Here is a 20,228-nt window from a genome sequence, read left to right on the forward strand (position 1 = left end):
TTTTCGCATTGGTGTCTCACTCTCTCCCACACTCTTAGTGTGGCTCATATATCTTGCAGGGGTATGCTGCTGACAGGGGTACTGGGTGTAACTAAAGAAATGTTTGACGCTTCTTCCTCCTCGTCATCATCAGATGAAACATCAACGGATACAATTTGTTGACTTGCAATTCGGGCTGCCTTGATCTCCCTTAGGTGCGCATGCCATTTGATAGTGTGCTGTCTCTCAAGATGACCTCTCTGGCCTCCGGTACCATAGTTGGTACCAAGCTTACCACGACTAACTTGAACCTTACAAATGGTACAAATGGCTATGTTTTCCCTTGTTGGGCTAACACTAAAGAAGTCCCAAACTGCGGACTTCAAATGTCTGTGGGGGGCGGAGGAGGCGATACTGAGAATGCTAATGCCAGATGAAGTGGAGGATGTGTGTTGCCGAAATTCAGTATGTTGTGCACTCACAGCACCACTAATTGAGGCAATGGAGGTTGATGTGGATGGAGGTCCCTTCTGGCGAGAAAATATGGAAGCTGTAGATGGTGGTGTACTAGTTAACTGCATTGGTGGTGGTCCCATTGACACGTCGCCAAAATCACGCTCAGCAGCATTTCGGGATAGGGTAAAAATGTCTGTTTGCTGCATGCCCGCTGAGGCTGGAGTGACGTTTATGATGACTGCGTCGTCGTCGTGAGCGTCTTCATCAGCATGAGTATACGCCACTTCTTGTTCAGTGTCATCATCACACTCCATAACTATGAGACTTTCGGGGACCTTCCTTTTACGCTTAGCTACCTTTGTCAGATCATAGTGTGCCTCACTCGCAGACAGCACTGGTGGTTCCCAATTTTCATCCATATCATCAGAAGGAAGGGGGCTTGAAGAAAATGTAGACACCATCCCGATATTTTCCTTGCTGGGGATTTGGAAGACAATGAATGATAAGGAGGAGTGGCTTCCTCAGATGATACCTCAGCTTGAATGACGATTTCCTGATGTGCCCCTACTTCGGGAGGAACAACTATTGTAGGCACTTCTGCCGCTCCATACACCTCTGCTTGCGCCTCTCCTTGGGCCGCCTCTCCTTCCACATGTACTTGGGCTTGTACTTGCACATGTGGTTGTTGTTGCGGCTGTGGTTGTTGAACACTCGTCAGATGAGTTACAACAACCTGTGTTGATTGAGGGATGCTGCTACTTTCTTGCGATGAGCCAACATCACTGGTCGATGGTGATTGAACAACTATACTGGCTGCCTCTGCAGCACTCAAGGGCTTGGACCTAAGTTGGCATGGTGGTGGCACTGAGCCCAATGGAGCGGAGGTGCTGCTCCCAGCTTGGTCCCCAGCAGACCCCGCTGCTGCTGCAGGCGTACTTTTTTTTCCACAAAAAATGTGGCGGTCGGCACACCAGTTTCCTTGGTAAGTGGCGCCACTTGCTTCTTCTGGTCCTTACTGGCAACTTTCTTGCTAGAGGAGCTACGGGCAACTTTTTTTGGGGCCATCTTCTTCAGATATCAGAACAGCAGGCCGCAGTTGCACAAGTTGCAAAGTTGTCTGTGGCCACACGTGACGTTGTGCTGCACACACCGCGGCAGGACTTCTTCCTGGCACTAATGAGGAACGATGAGGCTGATGATTCGTCTTTCTGCACCTAAAAGCAAACTAAGCCAGAGGAACATCAGTTAAATAAATGTTGCATATGTAGCGCTTCAATTAATAGTTTGCAAGTAAGAATTTTTATTATACCCACCCCCCAAAATGGAAAGACCAATAAAATGCACCACTGACAGAGTACCCCTGGGCATAATGGATGAAAGCATGGCAGACTGGGTGCAGGCCTATGGCACAACAAAGCACACTGCCTGGCTTCAAAATGGACCCTAGAGCCCCACCCACATGGCCAGGCCCTGCCTGGACTAGGCCTCAAAATGGCCCCCACCCACATGGACAGGCCCCAACACCACCCCAAAAAGTCGAAAAACACACACAAATCACCACAATCCAATGCCATCCAGGCCCTCCATGATGTTTACATTAAAGAGACCCCACATAAAAACTCAGTCTATGCACCACTGAGTACCCCTGGGCAAAAGGCCCCAACAACAGCCAAAAAATCGACAAATACACAAAAATCACCACATTCCAATGCCATCCATGCCCTCAATCATGTTGAAATTCAAGGCACCCCACAGAAAGACTTGGTCCATGCACCACTGAGTACCCCTGGGTATAATGGATGAGAGCATGGCAGACTGGGTGCAGGCCTATGGCACAACAAAGCACACTGCCTGGCTTCAAAATGGCCCCTAGACCCCCACCCACATGGCCAGGCCCTGCCTGGACCAGGCCTCAAAATGCTCCCCCCCCCCCCACATGGACAGGCCCCAACACCACTCCAAAAAATCGAAAAACACACAAAAAACACCACAATCCAATGCCATCCATGTCCTCAATCATGTTGAAATTCAAGACAACCCACAGAAAGACTCGGCCCATGCACCACTGAGTAACCCTGGGCATAATGGATGAAAGCAAGGCACATTGGATGCAGGCCTATGGCACATGGCACACTGCCTGGCTTCAAAATGGCCCCTTGACCCCCACCACATGGCCAGGCCCTGTCTGTACCAGTCCTCAAAATGGCCCCCACCCACATGGCCATGCCCCATCAACACCCCAAAAAATCAAAAAAATAAACAAAAATCACGACAATCCAATGCCATCCATGCCCTCAATGATGTTTACATTCAAGACACCCCACAGAAAGACTAGGCCCATGCATCACTGAGTAACCCTGGGCATAATGGATGAAAGCAAGGCACATTGGATGCAGGCCTATGGCACAAAGCACACTGCCTGGCTTCAAAATGGTCCCTTGACCCCCACCACATGGCCAGGCCCTGCCTGTACCAGTCCTCAAAATTGCCCCCACCCACATGGCCATGCCCCATCAACACCCCAAAAAATCGAAAAACACATACAAATCACTGCAATCCAATGCCATCCATGCCCTCAATGATGTTTACATTCAGGACACCCCACAGAAAGACTAGGTCTATGCACCACTGAGTAACCCTGGGCATAATGGATGAAAGCATGGCATATTGGATGCAGGCCTATGGCACAAAGCACACTTCCTGGCTTCAAATGGCCCCTTGACCCCCACCACATGTCCAGGCCCTACCTGTACCAGTCCTCAAAATGGCCCCCAACCACATGGCCATGCCCCATCAACACCCCAAAAAATCGGAAAACACATAAAAATCACCACAATCCAATGCCATCCATGCCCTCAATGATGTTTACATTCAAGACACCCCACAGAAAGACTAGGCCCATGCACCACTGAGTAACCCTGGGCATAATGGATGAAAGCAAGGCAAATTGGATGCAGGCCTATGGCACAAAGCTCACTGCCTGGCTTCAAAATGGCCCCTTGACCCCCACCACATGGCCAGGCCCTGCCTGTACCAGTCCTCAATCTGGCCCCCACCCACATGGCCATGCCCCATCAACACCCCAAAAAATCGAAAAACAAACAAAAATCACCACAATCCAATGCCATCCATGCCCTCAATGATGTTTACATTCAAGACTCCCCACAGAAAGACTAGGCCCATGCACCACTGAGTAACCCTGGACATAATGGATGAAAGCAAGGCACATTGGATGCAGGCCTATGGCACAAAGCACACTGCCTGGTTTCAAAATGACCTCTTGAACTCCACCACATGGCCAGGCCCTGCCTGTACCAGTCCTCAAAATGGCCCCCACCCACATGTCCATGCCCTATCAACACCCCAAAATATCGAAAAACACACAAAAATCACCACAATCCAATGCCATCCATGCCCTCCATGATGTTTACATTAAAGAGACCCCACAGAAAGACTCAGTCCATGCACCACTGAGTACCTCTGGGCAAAAGGCCCCAACAACAGCCAAAAAATTGAAAAACACACAAAAATCACCACAATCCAATGCCATCCATGCCCTCCATGATGTTTACATTAAAGAGACCCCACAGAAAGACTCAGTCCATGCACCACTGAGTACCCCTGGGCAAAAGGCCCCAACAACAGCCAAAAAATCGAAAAACACACAAAAATCACCACAATCCAATGCCATCCATGCCCTAAATCATGTTGAAATTCAACAAAACAGTTGTATCATGCACCCATAACTAACCCTGGTCCTACTGGATACTGTGGCTACCAACAATATATTTTATTTAATGTTCTGAAAAAGTTCCAAAATTGTAGTTGCAGCAACTGTAATGCCCAAAACAAACTTACTTGTGAAATTTCTAATCCAAAAGTGATCCAAAGAAAGTCAAAAAGGCCTCAAATCCAAATATCCAGCAGCATCCACAAAAAGTAATCCTTCCAGATCAAGATCCAAATCAAAGTGACCAGGACATGAACAAAGCACTGGGAGGAGCCTGCTGGACTGGAACAGGAAGTTGGAGACTGTGAGGCACTTCCTTCCTCCCACCCCCCCCCAAAATGGACTCCTTGCAAAACAAAGTGCAGGCAAATGTCAACCCGAGGTGTCATTCTGATAAAAATCATAATTTTCAGAAGGTTTATGCTGCCTGCTGGTGGATTTCTTGTGCAGAATTGCAAATTTTGTAATTTCGCAAACACGAGATTGTTGCTGCCCGCTGCATCTACGTGTTCGCAATTGTTTACTCCTGCGATGCGTGATCACTGGCCTTTATGACGTACTCGCGTTGACAAACTCTCTCTGTGCAAGGTGGCAAGCTTCGATGACGTAATCGCGGTCGACAAGATCCAAAATGGCGCAGCACACGCAAACATGGAGAAAAACAACTCTTCAAACGCTGAATGACGGAAAGTGAACGCCGCGCGCCGCAATATTGTATTTGTCAACCGTGACCAAGCAAAAAAATCCGCTGCGAGCGAATTTGCGAATTTTTGGCAAATTCGCAAGAATTCACGGATCCCGAATTTGCCGAAAATCCGCAAATTCCGCGAGCGGAACGGATTTTACGCCCATACTTAATTCAGACATTTAAAAAATGTAATTATCATCTGGTTAAAATGGAACCTCTAAATCATTATTTAGGCCAAATTGGGACGGTGATTTACGCAGAATTTCAGGAAACATGTATTGCTAGAAAAGCTGACCGACAGCCACGAATGCCCATCAATCCCAATAATGGGACAATCCAACGTTTACGGGGTAGAATATAAAATTTACAAAAGAACAATATATGGATTGACGATTGGGAGGAAGCATCATCACATGGACACGAAGGTAAATTCGTGGACCAATCATTTTGCTCTGGGAAAGAAGCCAACCTATGAAAAATATCGAATCTAAAATGGGTCAGTAAGTACTTTTCATGCATGTTCAAACTATATGCTAAATATGGTTGTAATGCGGAGACAGTCTGAATAGACAATAAATGCTGCACTGAACTTTTTCCTATTTCTTCTGAGAGACGGAGCTCACCTAGATGTGCTAATGATCTCTTTTTTAATTATTTTCTAGGTAGCTCAGATACAAGTGACGGATTAGTAAAATATCTATCAAGGCCCAGATCTCTCAAATTTTTTTTTAACTTACAGTAGTCACTTTATTTTATCCATGTTGTCAAGAGACAGGCAGTCGTGAACTAAAGATCGAGTTAGCTCACATTGGTCTATAGACCAAATTCTATGCCATAACATGATGGGTTGGATATGTATGATATCTGTTATATAATCCAGCCCTAGCTCCAAGTGACATTCATAGGTAGAAGTACTCCTGGGGACTACAAGAAGGTATCTCAGAAAAGCGTTCTCGGTTTTCTGTAAATTTTCCACTTTAGCATAGCCCCATACCCCTGAACCATAGATTGCAACACTCGTACATTTGGCTGTGTATATCTTCAACATTTCTAGAGGGGCTCTCTTGCCTATTTTCTGTGTAAATGCCACTAAGGCAGTAGTATCCCTCAGAAATAATAAATTCCTGGAGTTAATGGCCTGTGTCCATTTAGATTTAATGTCTATCAAAATTCCTAAATAAGGATAGGATATAGTACTTTCTAATACGGTATTATTCACGTATATGTCCTTTGTTTTCCTCGGTCTAGGCCCTGGATGCATTGTATAAGTTTTCTTTATGTTTCCCTTAAGATTTAAACTATTCATAAAAGGACAGTATTTATTTAAGGTACGCTGTAACTGAATAGGAGTTCTGGCTAGAATCACTGCGTCATCGGCATACAATAACACTGGGATTGGCCGACTACGGATTGTTGGGAGATCTTTCGAGCCCTCCAGCATGGCTAATTCTAGCCCGTTGGTGTACAGTGTAAATAGGAAGGGGGCCAGAACACATCCCTGTCTGACCCCCCTCTCTATCCGGAATGATTCAGTGAGTTCTCCCTCTGTCCCATATCTAACTTTGGCAGTTGCTCCCGAGTTCAGCTCACGCAGAAAGTTCACCAGTGTAGGGTCCACTCCCATATCTAGGCTGATTGACCACAGCTTTGTATGGCTAACGCAGTCAAAATCTGCGGTCAGATCAACGTATACCATGTGGAGGTACCCCCGCTTTGCTTGGACGTATTTTCCCATAAGGAGTGTTAAATTCAATGCCTGATCAACTGTGCCCAACCCTTCGCGAAACCCATATTGTAGGTCTGAGATTATTTTGTGGTCAACAGACCAGTCGTGTAGTCGCTCTAATAATATACGACCCACGATCTTACCAAATGAATCTAAAAGCGAGATTGGACGATAACATACTGGGCTTTGTCTATCGCCTTTTTAAAAAATTGGGACTAGAATTGAAGTGGACCAGGATTCAATTAGTCCCACGTTTTTTGCTGCTTCAAGCGCTATTGTAAGGACGGGGGACCATAGGTCAAGATTATGCTTAAAAACATCAACGGGAACCCCGTCGGGGCCCGGTGCTTTTCCTGATTTTGAGGCTTTTATAGCATTTGTAACCTCTATATGGGTGAAAGTTAGTTGGAGGGGGTAAATCGCTTCTCGAGGGGATATTTCCCTCGTGGGACACTCTGAATGCTCTATATTCACTTCAGGGTTCTGACTAAATATCTTTGAGAAGTGATTAACCCATGTTGGGCATCTATGGCGACATCCAGCTCTGGTATGTTATTTTGTTGTGCTAAAAAGGGGGTTTTAACTACTTTCCAGAAGGTGGAGCTATCTTTCATTGTACAGCTATTATGTAGCTGAGTCCATAAATCATTCTTTAACTCATTTTTCCTTTTTTTAGGGCTGCATCATAAACTTTTCTTAGGTTGGTAATCTCTTTTTTTTCCCTATTACGATTACTTAATGCAATTTTCAATGCAGAATAGGCTTTAGTACATTCATGATTAAACCATCCCTTTGCAAAGTTTTTATTCTTTGAAATTTTGCGATATAGCTCTTCTTCGATAATTTTAGTAATATTTTTATAGCGAGTCAAAATTACCTCAGGTGGGGATGTGGGGTCTAAGCAGATTTCTAATGAGGGTAGAGCACGTTTGACTATTTTTGTAGTCAATAATTCTTGGTCTATTTTCCCCCACTTTAATACATAAACATTGAGCCTATCTAGTTTCACATTTTCTTTGTCCAATAAGTTTAGATAGACAGGCTCCACTGTTTTATTTGGGGTATTAATGGTTATACTAATTGGGGAGTGATCACTTATTGCGTTGTTAACTGTTTCAAACTTTTGTTATGTTGGTGCTAAACTCTCTGAAACGAGTATAAAATCTATTGTACTTTCTAGCCCCCTCCCATGAAAGATAGGAGAGAACTTTACTGGTGGGGTTACCAACTCATTTGCAAACCCTAGTTCCATTCCAAATATGATTTCATTCATGCGGTTTCCCGTTTTATTGTGTAAGAAATGCGTTACATTTGTTCCCTCTTCACCCTGAACACCACATTTTTTTGTGGAATTTTTTTTACAAAGGAATAAATTGAAATCACCTCCCCAAATCATTTCGAATGAATTATTTATATGCTTTGTACGTAGTTCCTGCAATAAAAAGGAAACCTTATTAAAAAGCTCAATTAAGCCGTTGAGTTCAAATTATTATAAAAACTTACTAAAAAGTGACAAATTGATTTACTTAATTTTAGCATTAAAATTTGGTAATTACTTTCCAGGCTTAAGGTGACTAATTGTTTTTGAACCAGGGTATTTGAGACGTATATCGTTGAACCCCCCTTCCTTCTCCCAGAGGAAGATGGAATAGCCTGAGAGAAGTAGGTCTTAAAGCCCTCCAAGTGAATTGGGGTACTGAGCCAGGTCTCTTGGAGACATATAATATTATCTGCCCTCACCTCATTCAACCACTTATCGTTCGTACTCTTTGAGAGTTGGCCCGCTATATTCCAAAAAACTATGTTACGTTTCTGGAGTTTTGGGTATTTCGATTCATGACTGGTTGTAGTAGATCGTAAAGGTAGTTCAAAATTAAATAAATGGGTTGTTCGGGCACCCCCTGACAGATTTACGTTTAGTTGGGGAACCTCCAGATCTATTATATGTATAGGGTCTAAACTACCTACATGTTGGCCAACAGATTCGGATAGCTGTGATTGGTGATCGTTCACAGCCTCTCCATTCTGCTTGCCCAGTCGTTCTATCTTTTTACTACTGTCTGATTCCTGCTCCAGTCATTCGTTATCATCAAGTCCCGAGAGGATATTAAATCTATTGTAAGTAGGTATGTAATTGGGTACCCACTGGTCTTTTGGAGGGTTTCTCCAATGAATATGGGGGTTGCTGAATCTTTTAGGAGGGTAAAAAAATCCTAATGGTAATATATTTATCCTTATAGCATCCACTGTTGTATTAGCCCCCACTCTCAGTATCTCGTTGACCAGCGGTGGTGAACTAAATGTCAGGACTATACAATCTCCTGTCAGGACCTTTTCTCGCGACCCCATCCAGCCTACACGCCTTACCATCTTAAAGTTCTGAAATAGATCTCTGTGGAGTCCCACCCTACTGCTCAGCCAATTTAGTGACTTATTCTTAAGTGATGCCCATGTTTCCTCAGTGGGTGATTTATTGTTGGGGACATTACCCAAAACGAAGATATAAGGGGTAGCGTGTGGGGGCAGGTCTGAATGCATACCCGGTGCCGATATATAATCCTTTAGAGCCTTCGGAGTGTAAGCTCGCTTGGGCTCAGACAGAATGTGCGCGGATTGAAGGATGCGTGGATTTGCTTGTGGGGTGGCTATCTTTTTGCTCGTAGTACTTTTTGCTGCTTCTAAAAAGGATTGGGTCCTTTTTACTATTGAGGGTTTATTTACTGAAATAGTCTGTGAAACAGTATCTGGGTAAGAAGGTATGCTTTTAGTTATTCCTTTTCTGAGTAGAGGATCTGTAATTTCTATGTGTGTTGACAAATTAGTAGGATACTCAGTGTTATCTATGTTTGAACCTAATGTTTTATGTAAAATACTCAAGATACTTTCTATATTTTCCATTGTTGATGTTAACTCATCCAGCCTCAATTGTGAGTACATATCTAGTCGCTCCACTAGGTATGTCAGGGTTTGGATGTCGGGCTTACAATCACAATGACTTGTTATCCTAGCTTTCTGCTTCGCTGGGGTTTTTTGCCGGTCGGCCCGTTTTTTCCCTTGATTCAAATATTTTGGTGTTTTTTTCTGTTTTGGCGGGGAATGTATTATAATTGGGATGACATCGTTCTGGGCATTGACTATTCCATTATCACTTGGTTTCTTCTACTTTTTTTGGCGAGGTTGTGTGGGGGAATCGTTGGTGATCTGTTCTAGGTCATCGGAGTCAAGTTGGATACAGCCATTAACTTGGAGTGAATTTTTCCCCCCTGAGGTCAATGAGTGAGTTGTCTCTTTTATGGGCAAATCTTGACTAAGTCTTGATGATGCCCCTCCAATTGACTCCTCTACAGATAAGATCTGTTTGTCTAAAACACCCACAGCGCCTGTTAGGTAGTCTAATATTGTTTGCTGGGTATCTAGCCTACTCTTCGTGTCCTTTGGGCTTACTAATTTCCTTTTACCCATATTTTCGTATAGGTAATCTTTGTCTTACAATATGCTATGTTCCTAAATGGGAAACCCAAATGGAAAGCCAAGAGAGTGAGCCCAGCCCAGCCTCCTCCGGGCTGCGACGGGCGCGGACGGACCCGCGCCGTGGTGGTCTTCGGCTGATTATGTAGGGCCGGGGGGCGTGTCTCTGGCCTCTCGCGAGACAGCGCTGCCCGTTGGGATGGGAAGTCCTGGGCAGCGCACGGTCCGCGGGGCAGAAAAAACGAGACACGGAAGATGGAGCAACACCACAGTCCAAAATCCAACAAACAGGTCGGCCAAAGGTCCTCAGGACTTTAAAGGACAGTAAAATCACCTCCTGCAATCTTCAGTGTTATTTAGCGTCCCGCGCTGCGGTTGTCTGCAGCTGATTATGTAGGGCCGGGGGCAGGGGGCGTGCCTCTGGCCACTCGTGAGACCGCGCTGCCCGCTGGGATGGTAAGTCCTGGGCAGCGCGCGGTACGAGGGGCAGAAAAAACGAGACACGGAAGATGGAGCAACACCAAAGTCCAAAATCCCACAAACAGGTCAGCCAAAGTTCCTCAGGACTTTAAAGGGCAGTAAAATCACCTCCTACAATCTTCAGTGTTATTTAGTGTCCAGTAAAATAAATGTGTAGAGGTGTGGTTAATGAGAGAATCACTAACAGAAAAATGAAAACAAGATCCAGTGAAGTGCAAGAGACCAATTTGTCTCAAACAAGATTAAAATGATCTAAGACTCACATACACAATTTGACCCTTTAATTCAAAATTGTAAGCTTGCCCAATATTAAAAACAAATCATGTTATATACCCGTTCTAAGTAGGCCAACATGTTTAATTGCTTTTATTTCTATACAGCAAATTTGTCAGGGCTCCTAGGTCATAGATCTCCTCACAGGACATCTGTCTGTATACATAGAGTGACAAGTGAGAGCCACGGGCCCGCGTACCCGCATACCAGCTCCCACGATGTCAGGGGATGTGTATTTCTTACACTATATCCCATTTCAAAGACAGCACAGCAGTTGCTTATATGTATTTATTGTGATTCCACAGCTGTCTTACATTTGGTAACAGCGAAGAATGAATGCTAGTGTGTATTTGGCGACAGCACAGTGTGGATGCTGGTGTGTTTTTGTAACAGCGCAGTGTGAATGCTGGCGTGTATTTTTTAACAGCGCAGTGTGGATGCTGGCGTGTATTTTTTAACAGCGCAGTGTGGATGCTGGCGTGTATTTGTTAACAGCGCAGTGTGGATGCGGGCGTGTGTTTTTATTCTATTCATGCGTACAGGTTCTGTGGAGACTGTTTTCACAGGATGATATTTTGTGAGGCAGAATCCCGGTCACCCCAGCCTCATCCCTGTCTTCCTCTGCACAAGTTGTCTGTTCCCTTCTGACATGTCTGTTTTTCTTTCCACAGAATGCTCTGGTCGGAAGGATATAAAGGCGGATGTGGTGCTTTTAGTCCATAATAATTTCATTGTAGAGATCGGGAGTTTCCCCCTCCTGAGGTCCTTCTTGGAGGAGCTGTTGAGAAGCTTCCACGTGTCCCTGGACTCGGTGCGGGTCAGCCTGGTCCAGTTCAACAGGGATGCCCGAATAATGGTCCCCTTCAGCGACTCCCACAACATCAGTGTCCTGATCGACTCTCTGCGGACCTTGAAAGGGGTGGGCCTTCTTGGTAATACTGGGCGCGCCCTCTCCTTCGTCAGACGGAGGGTGCTGATCGATAGCGGGGGGGCCAGAGCCCACGTGCCCAGGGCCCTGGTCCTCTTCACAGGTTGGGGGTCAGAGGATGATGTCACAGGTCCGGCCCTGGAGCTCCGGGGCGCGGGGGTGGAGGTCTTTGCTGTCGGTGTGTGGGATGTGCAGCGCACTGAGCTGGAGGACATCGCCAGCCCCCCGACTGCGGCCCACGTGTTCATAAGGAAGTACGATGGAGAGTTTCAGCAAATCCTGCCGGAGCTGACAGAGTCCATCTGCCTCAGGGTCCAGTACAAACTGGAAACTATACAACACAACCTGCGGGTATGAAAGGGAGACACTCCTGCTTCTTTCAAGGGACACAAGGTGGGGGTCCAGGTACAGCTCTGTAGTTTAGAATAAAAGAGATAGAACACATGTTACAGCTAATATTTACCATTTCATAATGAGGCGCAGGGAGAAGGGTAAATTACAAGAGCCTTCCTTGGGTGTCCTTCACTTTCTTCACAGCCGGAAATCCCGCCCTCGGACTTCCGGCAGTGGGGAAAGGAGGCAGGTGGTGGTGCCAGAAGGAATAATGGAAGGCAGTTGTCTCTCACTGCCCCACTCACAAGAGAAAATGGAAGGTGCACTTGTGAAGTCAAAACACGTGCGTCGAAATCAGTTAGAAAGATTATTTCTTTTTATTCGATTAATCTTTTAAAACTGGCATTCAGCCATCGTGTTTCGTTCCCAATTTTGCCAGAGGGAACTTCGTCAGGGCTGTAACATTATAGACAGGACAAAACAACAATAACACATGAAACAACATAAAAAAGGACATAGATAATATCAGACAACCCACAAAATCATGTAACAAACCTTCACATAAACAGTGCATATTTATCAGGGAAACATGTAAAAGACATATATAAAATATCTCATTGATAGTGCATACCTCAAAGAATCATACAGGAAATGTGCTATACCCAAAAAATGGAAAATAGTATTTTACAAATATATAATCTGACAGATCATCTAAAAGAATTTGGACCCCACGAAGCAAGGGGTCAGCCTTAATATCGATAAACTCTGGGACAGAAAAGAAGAAAAGGTTTCATACGTAGTACGATCGAAAAAAGAAATAAGGTACAAGATTCACTTTGTCCGTCAAAGAAATGTATGCATGTAACATAATGCTGTATAAGCTGTTAAAGAAATGACGAATATCAGAGGTGGCACCAGATGTTATGCTACATCTACAGATGAGTAGCTAAAAGGTGCATCCATCGAAGAAACGACCAATATCCGGGGTATGGATGGCATAAATAAACATCATCAACAGCCACAATAACTGCAATCATCCATAGTGATTAAATAACAATGTGCGTGTGTGTGTTTTAAAAGAGATCTTGGTGTCTATTTAAAATTTCAGGGAGGCTGGAGAACATTAAAGAGTTTAGGATTAAACTTTAGGATGGGAATCTATGTAGAGAAGAGAGAAATGGCACTCCTGTTTATCTCATGTCCCAGCCTGCCTCATCTCATTTCCCAGCATCCCTTCATCTCATGCCCCAGCCTGCCTCATCTCATGTCTCAGCATGCCTTCATCTCATGTCCCAGTATGCCGTCATCTCATGTCCCAGCATGCCTTCATCTCATGTCCCCGCATGCCTTAATCTCATGTCTCAGCATGCCTTCATCTCATGCCCCAGCCTGCCTCATCTCATGTCCCAGTATGCCTTCATCCCACGTCCCAGCATGCCTTAATCAAGTGTTTAAACATGAGATGTGTCTAAATATTCTATTTTCCAATGTCTTCCTGCATTCGTTACATCAAACATCAGCGACCGATGCCCCCTGCTGTTCAACGGCTGCAGCTACACCACCCATGCCCTTGTGGCGTCTATTGGTGACTCTACAGATGGTTCATACATGTTCTGACACATTTGAAGAACATCTACCCTGAAAGTCTGCACATTGGTGAAGGCAAAGAGATTACTGGAAAAAGAACATTGTGTATAAAGAAAGAAGGCGTCTCATTGACTCTGAGGGAGGCATAAACACCTCTCGTGCATCTGTCCCCAGTCCCTGCGATGAACATTCAACTGTGGGGGCTCAGTGGCAGATTAGAGGAGACAGGAGTCAATGACAACCCTCTCAAGATGAGTAGAACAATAGAAGCAGGCGGGCTCTGGGGCTCCACCATCGTCCCATCACAGGGAATGGACCGCAGTGACACTGAGACACCACCTCCGTCAACTGGAAAAAGATAGAGGAACATTTTAAGACTCAGACCCTCAGTCTGACGGGTAACGTAGAACACTACTCAGATCTCTTCCAAAGCTGGATACAACAAGAGATTAAAGTACGTGCACCTCCCATACATTCCTGAAGAAGGGAAGAAAGATGCAAGACAAATGCCCCCTGGTTTACCCAAGATTTAGCTAAAACCCATCTATTATGTAAAAAAGGCGAACGCAAATCTTACAACACGGCAGACAGAAACTCCTACATCCAGCTGAGGAAGATTTATCATATCAACATAAAAACTGCCAAGAAAGATTTCTATAACAATGCCATCAAAGAATCTAAACAAAAACAAAAAACCTTGTTTTCAATAGTTAAGTATTTTACCCATCCTAGAGCGTTACAGCCAGAAATACCTCCATCCCAAGAAGTCTGCAATCAAATAGCGGACTTCTTTGAGGAGAAAATTGACTCCATACAGAAAAATGTTCCCATACAACAAGTCTCTCATGCTGCTACCCTCTCCAATCAGGGAGAAATTACCATTGGAAGTCTGAAAACTTTCACTCCGGTCAGTCTACCACTAACTCGTGAAGTAATCCTAGCCTGTAAGTCAGGAGCACCATCAGACCCCTGCCCCCCTAGAATCTTACATCAGTTAATTGATGTGGTGTATCCAATTATAAATATGATCATAAACTCCTCCCTCAATACAGGCATTGTTCCACGAGAATGGAAACAAGGAATTGTTAAACCTCTGATAAAAAAACATAACAAATCTCCTTCAGACCTCTCCAATCTACGCCCAATATCTCTTCTCCCAGTTTTGGGAAAAATCACGGAACAACTGGTCTACAGAGAACTAAAAAGCCACATAGAGAAATACAACGTCCTCCACCCCCAACAATCAGGATTTCGCCCTCACCACTCTACTGAAACAGCACTAATTGAACTGACAGACTCTATAAAGCTGCTTCAGGACCAAAGAAAGAACACCGTACTGATCCCGCTGGACCTCAAAGCGGCGTTCCACACCATCTCCCATTCTATACTGCTGGGCAGATTAAAAGACATTGGTATTTCAGACACGGCTCTTGCATGGATAACATCCTTCCTAACAGACAGATCCCAAACCATTGCCTTGGGGCCTTTCCTTTCCAAAGAAAAGAAAGTTCTCTCTGGAGTCCCCCAGGGATCCATCCTGAGTCCTCTACTTTTTAACGTCTACCTAATCCCACTCATCTCTCTGGTTGAATCATTCGGCATACTCGTAACTTCGTATGCCGATGACACTCAACTCATTGTGCCACTAGAGGAAAACTCTACCAATGCCGAACTCAATCTTAAAAACGGTCTGACGGAAGTTTTCCACTGGATGGAAGTAAATCACCTTAAATGTAACGCCAGCAAGACCGAAATCCTCCCAATGGGAAAAAATTTAATTTCTGTCCCAGCCTATGGTGGCCAGAGGGCTCCACCGCTCCTCCCCAGACTGTAGCAACAGCAAGAAATCTCGGAGTCCTGTTCGACACCGAGCTATCTTTTGACCAACACGTCAGGAAAGTTGCTGGATGCTGCTTTGGCATCATTAAATCTCTTAAAAAATTCTTTGATTTCCTGCCCACTGACTCAAGAAAGACGGTAGCAGTGGCTCTTATCCTCGCCCGCCTAGACTACTGCAATAGCCTGATGGCAGGAGTTAAAAAATCCACACTGAAGAAACTGCAAAGTGTACAATACTCAGCAGCCAGGCTAGTTCTAAAATTGCCCAGGAAATCCTTAGCATCTGCTGCCTTAAGAATACTTCACTGGCTGCCTCCGCATAAATGAATACTCTTTAAAATTCTAATCACTGCATTTCGGGCATTCCACTGCACAGGGCCTAAATATCTCAGCAGGCGCTACCCCCACCACAACCCTCCCAGGACTCTACGATCCTCTAACGACAATCAGATAAAGATAGCTAGGTTTAACCTCAAAACTAAAGGGGGCAAAACCTTGACTTATCTGTCCTCCAGAGCTTGGAACGCCATGCCTAAAAACCTCAGGTCCCTTACTCTAGAATCCCAGTTCAGGAAGCAACTGAAAACCTGGATTTTTAATCTTCCAGACGACTATGTCATGACCGCCATCTAACTCTGCCTACGTAACTGACTGCATACCTCCAGAACAGCGCCAGGATGCTCCGTCCGGAGCGACCGTTGCGCTCTACAAATGCAATTACAAATTACAAATTAAATTACCTCTAGTGTGTAAGGGAGGCCACTGAACAGCAGCAGCTGTCGCAGAAGAGTGGACCTCAGCAAGCAGGAGAGAGTGTGTGCTTGATTTCATCAAGGGTCTGCACTCTAGAGACTGTTGTGTATAGAGACCAACGGGGGTCTCTAAACTCTTAATACAAACCAAGGTGTCCCCACATCACAAGTAATGTTCACGTTTCAGGTCCCTTGAGAAGAGACCACCTCTACTGTCCAAAAATGGTAAAATGGTGAATTGGGAACATACCAGGAGTTCTACTGGCCAAAGGCAAAAATAGCAAGGATGTGCCATGGGCTGTCATATTGTAATATCCATGCCCCGTGCCTTCTCAGTTCCCACTACCTGAGGGCTGTCAGGCCATGCCTGCACCCCAGTCATGTGTGTCCTGAAAGGACCCAGGTGCATCTTGGTCTGGTGCTCATGGGTTAGGAGGAGCCTCGCCCTAGATTGTGTCGTCACAAAGGGGGTCTTACAGGTGTGTGTAATTTTGCATACTCCTTTGTAATTTTTAGGTAATTAAGTGTGACTAGGCTGCATGGAGCTACGTCCACCCCTAATGTCAGCACAGAGAATAGAAAGTGAAACTCAGTCAGGACAGCCTAAATTGGCACCCTACCTGTGACCGCAAATATTGATTGTCCAATCCGAAACCAGAATCTTCTGACTCATCAACTGCATCTCCCAATCTGTGTTCCCTGTTGTTTATTAACAGATAATGCCCCCTCCTTACACCATCCACTGAGAAATTGAAATAGAATAAAATGACCCCATTTAGGATTTTAAGTGTCTTTGTAAAAATGGGCCTATCTGGAGGCCAAACACTTTTACCACCCTGTTGTGTCTTGTTTCCTGATTGGTAGCGTATTCTACTTCTTTGTAATTTACCTTTGAGTTTTCCACTCCCATTTTGTAGTGCCATTTTATATTGTTTTGCAATCCACTTATATTTCTGCTTTGTTGCTTTTCAGTGTCTATTTCTAAATATGCGCCGGCTGAAGGGTGTTTAATAAAGAATTAAGCAAAACCTTCAAGTGTCCGTGTTTAATATGAATTGGTAATACCTATGGTTATTTACATGCATCTAAAGTTCTGATGCATTTATTTTCTTCTTTACATGTTTTATGTCACTTCACAACGAGTGGGTAACTATCTGGAGATGTACGAGTTTTCTCTGGTGACATTTAATTCACTCTTCGCATTCTCCATGGGATTGTGGGCCTTGGTCATGCAGTTCCATGGGATTGTGGGTCTTGATCATGTAGCTCCATGGAATTCCATGGGGACGCGTGCAGCTTGACTACTTCAGTTGCTGCTTGCTGCTCTTGTAATTTGAAATCACTTGCACTCTGCTTTTTAAAATTTGTTTGTTGATATCACTTACTGCTCATTTATGCTTTGACCCGCATTCTGTCCCGAGGCCCCGTTCCGACACGGCTGGTGCCGCTTGATCGGAGGGCTAGACCGGGAGCTTCCCCTCACCTCTCCACTTCCGGCGGATACTGCAGGTAGCGCTCCAGTCTCTGGACGGCCCTAGAGTACATAGGGCAGACAGCAAGCGCAAGCGCAGCAGAAATGCGCAGCGGGTGCACCGGAGGCGCGCCAAAGGCAAGCCCGTCTGCGCCCGTCCGCACCTGGATCGGGCGAGGACCCCAACCCCTGGTGCTTCCAACTCAGTCGTCAAATACAACTATTCCCGAGCGGCCCTTCTTAATTTACGCTCCTCAGTCAAATGCTTAGGTACCCGTTTTACATTTCATGAATCCTCATGCCTTCCTAAAACCTGCCCATTCTGCCCTTTCAAAATGCACCCGCTGCAAGACCATGCTGCACCAACCCCTCTACAGTTGCCAGAAAACAAAAAGGGACCAACATTGAGCAGCACTCATTAACGAATGTCTGACATAATATCGACAGACAGAATATCGAAATGCAAAAATATCGGAGTAAAAATATCGGAATCAAAAATATCGTTTTTTTAAATGTATTAATAATAATGTAAAAATAATATTAAAATACATATAATTTTACAACTATTAAATAAAAATATTAAAACAAAATTAAAACTAATACATATACATTTAAAATAAATAAAACACTTCATAATTTAGTGTAATTTTAATTTTTTTCATGTAATTTATTTGATTTAATGTAATATTTTTTTGTTTTTACCCTGTACGCCTGTACCCCAAAAACCCAAAACTGACCCTGAACCTTAAAAATATCCCTGTACCCCAAAAACCCAAAACTGACCCTGAAACCTAAAAAAAAACCCTTTACCCAAAAACTGAAAACTGACCCTTATCCCTAAAAATACCCCTTTACCCAAAAACTGAAAACTGACCCTGAACCCTAAAAATACCCCTTTACCCAAAAACTGAAAACTGACCCTAAACCCTAAAAATACCTCTTTACCCAAAAACTGAAAACTGAACCTGAACCCATAAAATACCCCTTTACCCATGAACTGAAAACTGTCCCAGAACCCTAAAAATACCCCTTTACCCAAAAACTGAAAACTGACCCAGAACCCTAAAAATACCCCTTTACCCAAAAACTGAAAACTGACCCTGAACCCTAAAAATACCCCTTTACCCAAAAACTGAAAACTGACCCTGAACTCTAAAAATACCCCTTTACCCATGAACTGAAAACTGACCCTGAACCCTAAAAATACCCCTTTACCCAAAAACTGAAAACTGACCCAGAACCCTAAAAATACCCCTTTACCCAAAAACTGAAAACTGACCCTGAATCCTAAAAATACTCCTTTACCCAAAATTAATTAATATTATTTAAATACCAATTAATTATTAATTAACAATAACAATAAAGTAAATATATTAGCACATTTGCTGTAATTAATTTAATTTAATAATTAATATTATTTTTCCCAATTAATTAATTAAGAATAACAATAAATTATATATAAAAAATGACTATAATTAATGTAATTAAATAATTAATATTAATTAATTACCAAATAATTAATAATTATAAATATGTAAAAAATTATATTAATTAATTAACGAAATAATAGAAATTAATTACCAATTAATTATTAATTAAAATATATACAAACATATATCAATTAATTAATTATTATTAAATTACTTCCCACCCTATTCCCCTATAAACCCATAACCCGCTACAGAACATATTTATCAATTAATCAATTAATTAAAAATAATTAAAAATTATTTCTCAATTAATTAATTAATAATTCCTACTAATTAATAATTAATTTAACATAATTAAATTACTTCCCACCCTATTCCCCTATAAACCCACAACCTGATACAGTAGTAAAAGACAATATTTAATTAAATTACATTAAAAATAAATAATAAAACATAATAAATACAATATAATATACACTAAATTTATTAAAAAATTGATATTAGTAACGTCAAAGTTATTAATTTCGATATTATTGACATCGATATTTACAACTTCGATATTACTGATATCATACCAAGATCGATATTAAGACTGTCGATATTACTTACCTTTGATATTTTGTCCCATCGATATTTAAACTTCGATATTTTTGTATATCGATATTTAAAAATCGATATTTTGTCTGTGTACCCTCATTAACGCAAGATCTCTGGGCAAACAGAAAGAAGAAATAGCAGAACTCATCAGCACCCATAAACTTGATCTCCTTTTTATAATAGAGACATGGACCAGCCCTTCATCAGACCCAGACCTGTTAGTAGCCGTCCCAGAAGGCTATAACGTCCTCAAACAAGATAGAATCAGGAAATTAGGAGGCGGTATTGCCATGATATATCGCAGCTACCTCAAGACGTCTATAAACCTAGTCCCACTCTCTACATGTGAGGTGTTACAATTTTCCATCGCCATAGGCCCTTCTCAACGCTTCAAAGGTATTCTTCTCTACCGCCCACCGGGCAGCAAAGCACAATTCTTAGCTACTTTTGTCGATATGGTGGAGTTCCTAGCTACAGATAATTCCACTACT

The 20,228-nt window shown here is 43.4% G+C and overlaps 1 protein-coding gene across 1 annotated transcript; it reads left to right on the forward strand.

Annotated features, from left to right (window-relative positions):
- Positions 1-11,471: 11,471 nt before the first annotated feature.
- On the forward strand, positions 11,472-12,085 carry LOC147663084 (collagen alpha-1(XII) chain-like; the record flags this gene model as incomplete). Its single annotated transcript, XM_086950690.1, has 1 exon — positions 11,472-12,085. A coding segment is annotated over one exon (614 nt), but the record flags the coding sequence as incomplete, so codon positions are not given.
- Positions 12,086-20,228: the final 8,143 nt, after the last annotated feature.

This window comes from Lissotriton vulgaris, unplaced genomic scaffold (assembly GCF_964263255.1).
Source record: "Lissotriton vulgaris unplaced genomic scaffold, aLisVul1.2 SCAFFOLD_1446, whole genome shotgun sequence".
Classification (NCBI taxonomy): Eukaryota; Metazoa; Chordata; class Amphibia; order Caudata; family Salamandridae; genus Lissotriton; species Lissotriton vulgaris.